Source organism: Beta vulgaris, chromosome 6, assembly GCF_026745355.1.
Source record: "Beta vulgaris subsp. vulgaris cultivar EL10 chromosome 6, EL10.2, whole genome shotgun sequence".
NCBI classification, from domain to species: domain Eukaryota; kingdom Viridiplantae; phylum Streptophyta; class Magnoliopsida; order Caryophyllales; family Amaranthaceae; genus Beta; species Beta vulgaris.
This window is the reverse complement of record NC_079207.1, coordinates 15,688,088-15,701,067: the sequence shown is the minus strand read 5'-3', so window position 1 is coordinate 15,701,067 and position 12,980 is coordinate 15,688,088. Positions and strand designations below refer to the sequence as shown.

At 37.0% G+C, this 12,980-nt stretch overlaps 1 protein-coding gene across 1 annotated transcript; it reads right to left on the bottom strand.

Moving 5' to 3' along the window:
- Positions 1-7,260: 7,260 nt before the first annotated feature.
- On the bottom strand, positions 7,261-8,975 carry LOC104895969 (cytochrome P450 89A2). Its single transcript, XM_019250230.3, has one exon. It carries the CDS (start codon positions 8,757-8,759, stop codon positions 7,332-7,334), a length of 1,428 nt encoding a protein of 475 aa, XP_019105775.1. The 5' UTR covers positions 8,760-8,975; the 3' UTR covers positions 7,261-7,331.
- Positions 8,976-12,980: the final 4,005 nt, after the last annotated feature.

Here is a 12,980-nt window from a genome sequence, read left to right as displayed (position 1 = left end):
GCAACCGAAATATATGTTCTAATGAGATAGTAATATGATTATTGTGGTAAGGACATGGAAATGTACAGCTAAGATCAAGACATATTACCATGTTGCATAAATGCAAATTACTGTTCCATTCACATAGATTGGTATTAAGCAAGATAAAGTAAGATAATACGGTAAAAGAAAGGGCTTTATACTTATTTATGCCTAGGAGAAAGATGAACATTGAGTGGGTACTTCATCACAGTAGTAAATTCCTGCTTCTCAGATAAATCGACTTCATATCCATCCACAGCATTCCATTCAAAGCTCCAAACTAGATTAGCCACATAATACTCTAGATGAAGTAATGAAGCTATGCATTGATAGCTCACTGACCTATTCTATTAACTAAATCAGTTAGGTTGTTTGTCTTCTACTGTATGCTGATCTTATTCAGTTAGAATCAGTTAGAAGTTTGTTATAGGATTGTACATGTCAGCTTCCTTATGATTGGTTGTATTAAACCAAGGTTGTTTCTGATTGGTTAGGACAGGTCATTATATTGTCCTATATAAATCAATCAATGCTGTAATAATGTAACAACAATCATAATACAATCCTATTCTCCTTTCTCTCTCTATTCTTTTCTCTCGTTTCTTTCTAATTGAAATGAAACTCATATGAAGTTCTAAGAACTTCTTTATGGTATCAGAGCAGGATCACAGCTAGGATCCTGGAAAATCAATTGCAAAATCATCATTTGCAAAGATCAAAATCAACAAATGTTGAAGAAGCTGTAGGAAAAACAAACTACAGAATCAAAATTTCGCGAAAATCAGGTTTTCTTTGATGTTCATAGATTCTTTTCTAATTGATATCTACTGATTACCTGAGAAAATTATTGCGTATATTCTTCTTAAATTGAGGATATATCTTGATTTCATTTGTCAAAATTCTTGATAAACTTTCAAAATCGAAAGAAAGTTATTATCATGACTTCATCTTCTACTGAAAACACAACCTCAACTCTTTCTTCACCTCTTCAAGATCTTTTAAGTCCTTATTTCATTCATCCTAATGAAAATACATCATTGCCTTTAATTTCTGAGAAATTCAATGGTGAGTGTTATGGAGAATGGAAAAGGAGTATGACACTTGCTTTATCTGTAAAGAACAAGTTGATGTTCATTGATGGAAGTTTGCCTAAACCTAGTATAACTAGTACTCACTGCAAAGCTTGGGAACGATGTAATGATATAATAATATCTTACATTCTGAGGTCTCTAGAACCTAGTATTGCTAAAAGTGTAATCTACTTAAGCACAGCTGCAGAAATTTGGAAGGATCTTGAGGAAAGGTTTTCACAAACCTCAGGACCTCAGTTTTATTCTTTGCAGCAAAGCCTAAGTGAAATATCACAAGGATCATCTTCCATGACTGATTACTTTACTCAGATCAAAGGAGTATGGGATGAACTCAGTGCAATTAGGCCTTTGCCTACCTGCACTTGTAATGGATGTAAATGTAATCTTACACAAAAGTTCATGGAACAACAAGATGAAGACAGGCTGATTCAATTGTTGATGAAGCTAGATCCTAAATATGGAAATGCTAGGTCAAACATTTTAATGATGCAACCTCTTCCTAAGCTATCTTTAGCTTACAGATTGCTTGTTCAGGATGAAAAGCAAAGACAAACATCATTGAACACCACATCAGTTGGTCAGGTGTATGCAAACACAGCTGCAGATAGTAGTTTTGCTGGTAAAACTTACACCAAACAGAATCCTAAGCATGTGTTCCAGTTTTCAGGGAAGAAAATTGTTGTTGGAAATACAAACAAGAAATATTGTGATCATTGCAAAAGAGTGGGGCATACGATAGATGTTTGCTGGAAAATTCATGGCTATCCATCACAGAACAAAGGCAAAGGCAAGAATGTGGCAGTTGTGGCTCAAGGTGATGATATTGGTCAAGAAGCAAATGTTACTCACATTTCTGAGGAACAGTTCAATAATCTTCTGCAGTTGATTTCTGGTTCAACTTCCAATCAAGCCTCTGCAGACACCTCCACTACAAATTCTGCTCATATGGCAGGTACATGTCTCATTACTTGTTCCAATTCCAAATGGATCATAGACAGTGGGGCTACTGATCACATCTGTACGAATCTGGCTTTATTTTCTTCCTATGAAGCTTACACTAAATTTCCTAATACTATCACTATTGCTGATGGGAAACAAGTGATAGTAGAACATATAGGAACTGTGAACTTTGACAATGGAGTTGTACTGGAGAAAGTACTACATGTCCCTGGATTCAAGTTTAACTTGTTATCCACTCACAAGCTTTGCACTGACATGAATTGCCACATAACCTTCACCTCTGATTTATGTTTACTTCAGGACCCCTCCTTACATCATTCAGTGGTTCTTGGTAAACTTAGTGCTGGTTTATATGCTGTTAATGAAGAATATTCCAGCCATGAAATAAGTGCAGCAACTCAATCACAACCTGAAGCTGCTTTGTTAGCCCATTCTGAAAATGCAAAGTTGTGGCACCTTAGGTTAGGTCACATGCCTTTTAATAAATTGCATTTAGTGCATCCTGATATTCCCAGTACTGTTGTCTGTAATTCCATTTGTCAAATTTGCCCAAAAGCTAAACAGACCAGACTTCCTTTTCATGACAGTACTACAAACACATTTCATTGCTTTGATCTAGTTCATGTTGACACCTGGGGTCCTTACAAAACCAAAACACATGATGGTTTTTCATGGTTTCTTACTGTGGTTGATGATTTCTCTAGACATACATGGATTTTCATGATGAAACAAAAGAATGATGCAGTTTCTATTCTCACCAATTTTTCTGTCTTAGTAGCAACACAGTACAATGCTAAGATAGCTTGTTTCAGAACAGACAATGCTAAGGAATTGTGTGAAGGTGATATATTGGATTTGTTTAATTCTAAAGGCATTAAACATCAAAGAACATGTGCTGAAAGTCCTCAACAGAATGGGGTTGTGCACTAGTAGAAAAAGGACGATTTGCATCGCCCCATTTGCGTCGCACTGAAACGGAAACGACGCAATAAGGTAATTTGCGTCGCATGCAAGAAGGAGTGCGACGCACAACATGGTTACGTGAGCACCAGTACGAGCTATATGCGTCGCACGTGCCTCTGATGCGTTGCAAAAGCTCAATGTGCGTCGGACCACCTGAAGCATACGACGCAGATTGTCTCCTCTTTAATAAAAAAATTCACCCCATGTGCGTCGCACTATCCTATGGTGCGTTGCAAAAGAATAAATTGCGTCGGACACATGGTCCCATCCGACGCAAGCCCACAGGCCACAGCCCAACACTTAAAATATTCTAACATTCCACGCCACTCCTCTCACCCTCTAACCTAAAACTTCCCTACTCTCTCTCTCTCAGCGCCGCGAACCCCTCTCTCTCTCTCCTGCTCACCCTCTAACCTAACAAAAGTAGATCGGCTCAAACTCTCTCTCTCTCTCTCTCTCTCTCCTGCTCACCCTCTAACCTAACAAAAGTAGATCGGCTCAAACTCTCTCTCTCCGGCCATTAATAACGACGAACGAGGCAACGCCAGCAACCGACGATTTTTGAAGTTCTTTTCCTTCTCAATTCATGAATGCTCCGACGTGGCAACGCCAGCAACCACTGCCACCGACGAGTCCTTCGAATTCCTCGCTGCTATCGATTTTTAATCGGTTTTTTTTCCCAAATTAAACGGCGGTTTTATCGCTACTATTTTCTCAAATTCAACAATGAAATTTGAAGAACAACGAGATCTGAAGAAGTTCAAGAACGAGGTTCGATCTTACTTTGGCGATTTAGGTTTTTTTAATATATTTACTGTAATTTCATTATTGTATGTTCGATTTGATTTTGTTTTTTTAGTTTCAGTTTTTTAATTTCGTTTTTGTATGTTAGATCTGAATATTTAAGTTTTCAATTTCGTTTTTGTATGTTAGATCTGAATATTTAAGTTTTTAATTTCGTTTCGTCTTTATCATATTTGATGAATTATATCAGTTTAGTTTTCATCTTGAATTGGGTTTTTGATTTTTTTTATCTTTTCTCATTTCAGCAATTGATAGCCAAACAGGAAGAAGACACCAGTTTTTTTATTTCAGCAATTTTAATATTGTCTGTAATTATTTTTTTTTGATTTTCTGTAATTTTCCCTTTTTAATTTTCTGTAAATCCTGTGTTTTTTTAATTTTTTTGTTTGTAAACAGATGATTGGATTCATTTGCAATATAACTTTTGTTTTGGACACAATGCAGATTTATTTTTGCAATAGTGTAAATTCAAGTTTTTTATTCTATTTGAGATTCTGATGTTTGAAGGATGAAGGAAATTTTTTTTTTAATAAAAAAGGTATGATGTGCGTCGCATATAGTGAAGGATGAGACGCAAAATTTTTTTTTTAACAAAAAAATACCTGATTTGCGTCGCACATAGTGATTCATGCGACGCAAATCAGTTAACAATGGCTGCTGGCAAGATCCACTTGCGTCGTACCGTATAGAGGTGCGACGCAAATATTTGAACCATCTGCGTCGTTTCCGCATACGACGCAGATCGTTTCTGAGTCATTTGCGTCGAGGGCTTTGGCGTCGCACCAGAGTCCGACGCAAATAGGCGCCTCACATCCGACGCAAATTGCCTTTTCTGTACTAGTGGTGGAACGCAAACATAGGCATTTGCTAGAAACAGCAAGAGCCTTATTCTTTCAAGGAAAAATGCCTGATAAATTTTGGGGAGAATGTTTAATGTGTGCAGCACACATTATCAATAGAATGCCTCTTAGAAGCATTAATTTCTGCTCTCCTTATGAAAAACTCAATGGTTCTAAACCTTCTCTTACTCATCTTAAAGTCTTTGGCTGTCTATGTTCTGCCTCCACTCTCAAAGCACATAGAACAAAGTTTGATCCAAGAGCAAACCTGTGTGTATTCATAGGTTATCCACCTGATCAAAAGGCTTACAAGCTCTATTGTTTAGACACTCACAAAATTATTATCTCCAGAGATGTCATCTTCTATGAGCATCACCTTCCTTTTCATTTCTCAGCCACACCTACTTCTTCTCCTTCTTTACATCCTATTTATCTTCCTGCAGACAACACCATTGATATGTCCTTGGATTTTGTTGTCCCTGAGCCTCTTTTATTTCCTGAATCTAACACTTCTAGCCTATCTTCTCCACATACAGCCACAACTGAACCTACCCCTACTCATACTTCACAGACTTCTCCTCACATTTCAAACTCACCCTCTCACTCCACCTCTACCCATATCCCTTCTGCTCATGATCTTCCTAGTTCCTCTATTGAACCTCGATGTTCCACAAGAAGCAGATCCAAACCCAGTTATCTTGATAATTATATTTGTTTGGCTGACCATAATCTGACACATTGGTGCAACATTGTCCAGTTTCACCATTTACCTTCTGCTATTCAAGCTTTTATCAGTAACACAGCTCATGTTACTGAACCTTTGAACTATTGGGAAGCCTCTCAACATCCTGGTTGGGTAGCTGCAATGCAAAAGGAGATAGATGCACTTGTTGCAAATGAAACTTGGGATATGGTTCCTCTTCCTAAACACAAGAAAACTATTGGTTGCAAGTGGGTTTATAAAGTCAAGTTGAAAGCTGATGGGTCAGTTGAAAGGTTGAAGGCTAGACTTGTAGCCAAGGGTTTTACTCAGAGATATGGGCTGGATTACAAGGAGACATTTTCTCCTGTTATAAAGATGACTACAGTCAGATGTTTGCTTTCAGTGGCAGCTTCTCACCAATGGCCTTTGCATCAACTGGACATCAATAATGCATTTTTACATGGCACATTGCATGAGGAAGTTTATATGAAAGCACCTGAGGGCTTTTCTAATCCTAATCAGCTTGTGTGCAAGCTTAATAAGTCCCTTTATGGACTTAAGCAAGCTTCTCGTCAGTGGTTTGCAAGGTTAAATGCTGAATTGTTGAAGCAAGGGTATTCACAGTCCAAGAATGACTATTCTCTTTTCCTGAAGAAAGCTCATTCCTTTATCACCATTGTGGCTGTTTATGTCGATGACATTATACTTACTGGTTCTCATTTGGATGAGATTCTTCTTCTCAAAAAGCATTTACATGATACATTCAGTATTAAGGACTTAGGCTTGCTCAACTATTTCCTTGGTATGGAAATTTCACATTCTTCTGCTGGCATTATTATGACACAGCTGAAATTCAGTAAAGAGTTATTGGTTGATTGTGGGCTTGATGTCTCTAAGAAAGCTAAAACTCCTCTCTCTGCCACCACTAGACTTACAGCCTTAGATGGAGAACCATATGCAAATCCAGAACTCTATAGGTCCTTGGTTGGCAAATTAAATTTTTTGACCCACACAAGGCCTGATCTTTCCTTTGCAGTGCAAACCTTGAGTCAATTCATGCATCAGCCTAGGGTTGCTCATTTTCAAGCTCTTCACCATGTTCTCCGGTACCTTGCTTTCACCCTTGGGCAGGGTATTCTCTTGAAGGCTACAGCTCACTTAACACTCCAAGCCTATTCTGATTCTGATTGGGCATCTTGTGTGGATACCAGACGGTCTGTCACTGGTTATATCTTGCTGCTTGGAAACTCCCCAGTCTCTTGGAAGTCTAAAAAGCAATCCACTATTTCCCGGTCTTCCAGTGAAGCTGAATATCGAGCTATGGCTGCAGCAGCAGCAGAGGTTACATGGACAGTCAGATTGCTCCAAGAGCTTGATGTGTTTAACTTGACTCCAGTTACTTTGAATTGTGACAACCAAAGTGCTCTTCATATTGGAAGGAACCCTGTCTTTCATGAGCGCACCAAACACATAGATCTTGACTGTCATTTTACACGCGAGAAGGTTCTTGAAGGTCTCTTGGAATTAACCTATCTTCCTACTTCTGACCAGCTGGCAGATATTCTCACCAAGCCCTTATCTGCTCCTCAACATGACAAGCTTACTAGCAAGCTTGGTATGACTGATCTTCAGTCCTCCTGCAGCTTGAAGGGGGGTAATGAAGCTATGCATTGATAGCTCACTGACCTATTCTATTAACTAAATCAGTTAGGTTGTTTGTCTTCTACTGTATGCTGATCTTATTCAGTTAGAATCAGTTAGAAGTTTGTTATAGGATTGTACATGTCAGCTTCCTTATGATTGGTTGTATAAAACCAAGGTTGTTTCTGATTGGTTAGGACAGGTCATTATATTGTCCTATATAAATCAATCAATGCTGTAATAATGTAACAACAATCATAATACAATCCTATTCTCCTTTCTCTCTCTATTCTTTTCTCTCGTTTCTTTCTAATTGAAATGAAACTCATATGAAGTTCTAAGAACTTCTTTATGAAGTATGGCCAAGCTGAGTCCTGGACAAATCCGCCTACCTGCACCAAAAGGCATCATCTTAATTTCCCGGCTTCCTGTAAGATCAAATTCTTCATAGCTCCCCTCTGTTGTTAAGAATCTTTCAGGTTTGAATTGCATTGGATTCTCCCATACCTCAGGATTCAAATTTATATCAGCAACCATAAAATTTATGATAGCGTTTTTGGGAATCGTATACCCGCCCAACTCTGTCTCATGGGTAACAGTGTGTGGTATAACAAAATGACCAGGGGGGTGTCGTCTCAATCCCTCTAATACTAGAGCTTTAAGATAAGGCATCTTTGATAGTTCATCTTCTGCAACTTCTGCAGCTTGTTTTCCGACAACTTCTTTGATTTCCCCATAAAGCTTAGCCTGAATTTCCGGGTACTTGACAAGATTGGCCATAATCCACTGTAAAGCTGTTGAGGTGGTATCAGTGCCAGCATTAAGAAACTCAGAGCAAAAACTCACTAGTTGCTCCTCAGTTAGCTTTCTCTTGCTATCTATTTCTGGGATTTCCAGTGTCAACAAGCTATCAACATAGCAAGTAACTAACCTACTGCTATCGTGAATCTGATCATCAGGGATTCTAGTATCCTCTTCCTGTCTTGCTCTAATCTTCGGAATTAACAGATCTTCCTGTTTCTTCCTCAATTCGAACAATTCATTCCACCGACTGTGGAGCAGAATTCGAGTCAACCAAGGCCACACGTTGAGTATTGAAAAGTATTTGATAGATGTCAGTGATTGGTGTTGAATTGCTTCAATCTCTTTGATCTGGAATTCGTCTAGCTTATCTCCGAAACACATAAAAACGAGCAAACAGAACATGGCAAACCGAAAGTGATCCATCACCTTGACAGTGTTACCATGATCAACCGTTAGACGATTGATGAGGATTTCGAGAGCCCATTTCCGGGCATCACAGAAGTACTTAGCCTTGGAAGGGTGGAGAATTTGAGCAGTCAGATTTCGTCTAAAGAGTCGCCAATTAGGCCCATAACTTGCTGAAGTTATACTGTGCTGATTACTGGCCATTAACTTAGATGTAGGGAGTGGCTTAGGGCGGTCAGCAAATACAGCCCCATTGTGGACCAAGGCTTGGTAAGCCAAGGAACGGCTGGAAATATAGATGAAAGGAAATCGACCAGTAGGTATGGTGACAATAGGCCCAAACTTGGAGCAAAGTCTTCTGAGGACTACTTCCATTTCTGTAGACGGTTTTCTAACCCATTGGATGCGACTGATGATGGGAAAACCTCTAGGTCCTGGAGGAATACTTGACTTGGATTTTGACAATATCAAAGCCTTCAGCACAGCAGCAATGAATGCTGTTACAATCATCACAAACCATGCCTCCATGTTTTGTATAGTGTAAGTTCTTTTCTTCTGTCACCTGTTAGAAAATAACATATTACATCACGCATACTACATTATTACTTCTTTTCTTCTTTGAGTATGAAAAGTAGATACTACTACTATTTTGGAAATGTAAAAAGTAGTTCTAATTAACATCCCATATGATAAAATCTTACTACCAAATAATTGAGTATATACACATAGCTCAAAGTATAAGAATACTTCTCGTTCATTACATTGCTGATTGTGTCACCTACTCACTTTATCCAATACTCAAATTAGATTGGTTCCATAAGTCGTCCCATATTTCAATCTCTATATATTTCTTTGTTTTATGATTATATTTTCAGCAATATTTGTTAGAAACTACATTATACAAACAATTTTTTGTGAAGAAACATCGTATGAAAAATATATCGTATGAAACTGAGTACATGTTAAATCAAATAAAATGTTGTAAGGAGCTACCTTTACGCCAAATTCGACCATTGACAAACTTTTCTGACGTCGACTTTTCCAGTTTTTTTTTTTTTTTTTTTTGGTATGTTTTCACTAAAATTTCCAAGCATCCACATTTATACGTTAACTTAAAAGGGTAACAAAAATTTTGGGTGAAAAAAGACAAAAGGTCAAACGCAATACAAGGTCAACGATCAAAATTCGGTAATAAGAAAAAAATCCTTCTTATTACAACATTTTTGTTTTGGTAGGTACTAGGTAGTTTCTTACTACATTCATTAATAATCATTTGCATTTTATTTTAGAAAACAACTTGTCAAAATTAATAGTGTTAAATTTCATGTTTAGGGAGGAAGAAAGGAGAAAAGATTGAGGTCATCCATTGATGACTTTAGAGAGAGTTTGAAGAACGTAAAGACAGAGAAATGAAAACAAGTATTATTATGATGTAAAGAGTAAAAGTAAGTTGTTAGAATACTACAAACTACCTATTTATACTTATTACAATAGGTAACCAAATTAATGTACATCTAACAAACTAACTAACAATACTAACTAAATCTTAAACTCCAACACCCCCCCTCAAACTGAAAATGGTTGAGGAACATTTTCAGTTTGAACTCATGGAGTATATACTGCCTGAGAAGATGAAGACGTCCAGCTTTGCATCAGTAGTCAATTTGAACCACAACACCAGCGGAACCAACCATGAACAAGTAGTGTAGGAACCCAATAGTTGCAAATGAATGTGCTTGCTGTCTTTTTGTGATGAACATACAAAAGTGCAAACTTGCTGTGCTGAAGAAACATATATGTTGTTATCACATTGAATACTCTTTACATAACCTCCGTACACAGTTACACACCATTATAACCATCCACCAATCAAACTTCATACACCACAACTTCAATTTGAGATAGAAAAAATAAAAGATAGAAAAAGAATGGGAAAGAAGAAAAATGATCACTATGGATCACCAACTAACACTATATTCCCCCCCTCAAGCTTAGAAGGTTTGAAAAAAAAAAAATTCTAAGCTTGAAGATACCAAACAACCAACACCAATCAAATAAGATATAAAAGAATGAATTTGAGCAAATTTGAATGGAAAAATGAAAAAGAATGTGTTTTCGAATTTGGGAATGAGAGACATTTAACATGAGAAAATTGTGAGAAATATGAAATGACCACTTTCGGGTCTCAAAGAAACGCCTCAATGGGCTTGAAAATGACCTCTATGGATCGAAACAAGACCATCTATGGGTCAAAACAAGCCACTATGGGCATTAGAACAAGCCTCTATGGGCATCAAAACAAGCCACTATGGGCATAACAAAGCCAACTATGGGCAAACAAAGCCACTAATGGGCATATAACAAGGCCTCTATGGGCACAAAACACACCTCTATGGGTGGAAAACAAAGAAGATAACCACTATGGGTTGGAGGTTAAAGTCATAAGACTATCAAATTTAGAACCTAACAAAGTAGGCTTTGAGCAAAAGAGATCACTATGGATCTTTGAACAAAACAGAGAAATGATGAAAGAAAATGAGGCAGGGAGAAATGAATCAATGTGAAAGAGAGTGAATCAAGAAGCTGCAAATAAGAAAAATAAAAAATTTCACCACAACTAATCCTCAACAAGACGTACCATTATGAACCACAACAACATCAACACTTCAACACTACAAACTCAATATCAACTTCAATCATCAATAACAATCAGAAAGTCAATACACACCAACAAACCTAGAAAAGGTTGTATGTCTGCAAATTGATTCACCAGCAAATTTCCACATAAGACTCCAAAATACTTCAATCAATTATCCAATTATGAAGTGCTCAACTAACAACTCAGAGCAACAATCAAGAAGTAGGTCCTCAAACAGCACAACATTCATCAAAGAAGAAGATGATGTACTGAATTTGAATCAAGAATTGGAACTTGAATCAAGAATTGACGCAAGAAGAATACCTCAGCTCAATACCATATCTAATCAATATGAAAATTTTCCAGAAGAAATTTCTAGATTTAAAACTTCAATCAAACTCAAATTCTTGATGGATATGTAAATATGTGGAAGAAGATGATCCATCCCAGAAACCCAATTGAGCGAAATTCAACTAGAATCGCAACACATCAATATTTTCGCACAGGTAGAATTTCCAAATTCTCGAACCCCGAATTTAGCAATTGCAACACAAACCCAGAAATGACACCCATTGTTCGAAACGCAAAAGAAACCAGAAATTTAATTCCAAAATCGCCAGAAATTCGAGAAACCCTAAAATTTGGGGAAAACAAGGGATTTGATTTCTACAAGAATTTGTGAGAAATTTACAAGCTAGGATCATTCCTGCTGAACAATCAATTTGATAAACGAAAAATCGAACAAGAAATCATATCAATTGATTAACGAAGAATCAACCGCAAGAAATCGAACAAGAAATCGCAACCCAGAAAAAATCGCGAAAAATAAGATGAAATTTTGTGAATTTGGAAGAGAATTTGCGGAAGAATTTGAGCTAGGATTCGTCCCGCTCTGATACCATGTTAAATTTCATGTTTAGGGAGGAAGAAAGGAGAAAAGATTGAGGTCATCCATTGATGACTTTAGAGAGAGTTTGAAGAACGTAAAGACAGAGAAATGAAAACAAGTATTATAGAACTAAGAGAATAATCAAAACATTATCGCCAGTGTGATAACGTATCGAGTTATTCAGAATTTTGCAATGAAAATAAATAAATAAACTTTGAATACTTAATAACTTAGTCAACATAAAGTCAACTCCAAACCAAAACAAAAGTCATCCAACTCAAAAATCAAATATTCGAACCATAACTAAAAATCAAATTATAAAAGTATTAAAACTAAACACAAGCTCTCCATGAAACTCGAACCCATGATGCATCATCTTCAGACCTGGAATGGTCGATGCTTTATTGATCCTGAGAAACTGCTCATCAAATGGGTCATCACAGGATCCATAAGACACAACCATGATCGATATATACAAAAACACATAATCAACAAAGCTAAGTACTACATAATAAATAAACTATAAAACCTAGCATGATACTAATAATAAACATTAAAACAGAGATAAATAATAATATAATAACATATTAGATTGACTATATTGAACTTGACGCCAACCAATAAGTTAATTATAATTAAATTGAATAGGCAATTCATAGAGTTGTCCAAACCAAACCAGCCTTCAACTTAGAAGACGAAGTACGGACGCGACTCCGAACTCCCGCAACCAATGATATCGAGGTACTAATTAAATAAAGTAGGACACAGTGATTAATCCGGTCCTAAGAGAATCCATGGGACGCTACCACCATGTACTCCAACGCATACTAGTCCAACACTTCAAACATGCGTAAGTCTAAAGCTTATTGCTATTCACTTTTGTTAGTCTAGTACGAACACAAGACCAACTACAAGAGGGGCGTAAATCGTAGTTGAGGAAAAAATTTCGACTTTAAATTGCAGAATATAAATCAATTAGAATAAAAGAGAAAATGCACACAAGGTTTTTACAAGGAAAACTTTCTAGGCCCAATAGAAAAAAAAAAACCCTGACCTCAAAGGATTTTGACTCAATACTTCTATCAATATAATAGGCCAAAAGACTCTCTTTACAACCTATTACTGGAGCCTTCTCTGTTCTTCTAGGAACTTGTTGCAATGACGTGAGCGAAGGCAACTGAAGTACAATGTAAAGGAGTGGCAAAGTAAGAGAATGCTGCAA

Bases quoted from the DNA above. Each gene is read 5' to 3' on its own strand.
- LOC104895969 (XM_019250230.3), bottom strand. From the start codon at position 8,759: ATGGAGGCATGGTTTGTGATGATTGTAACAGCATTCATTGCTGCTGTG.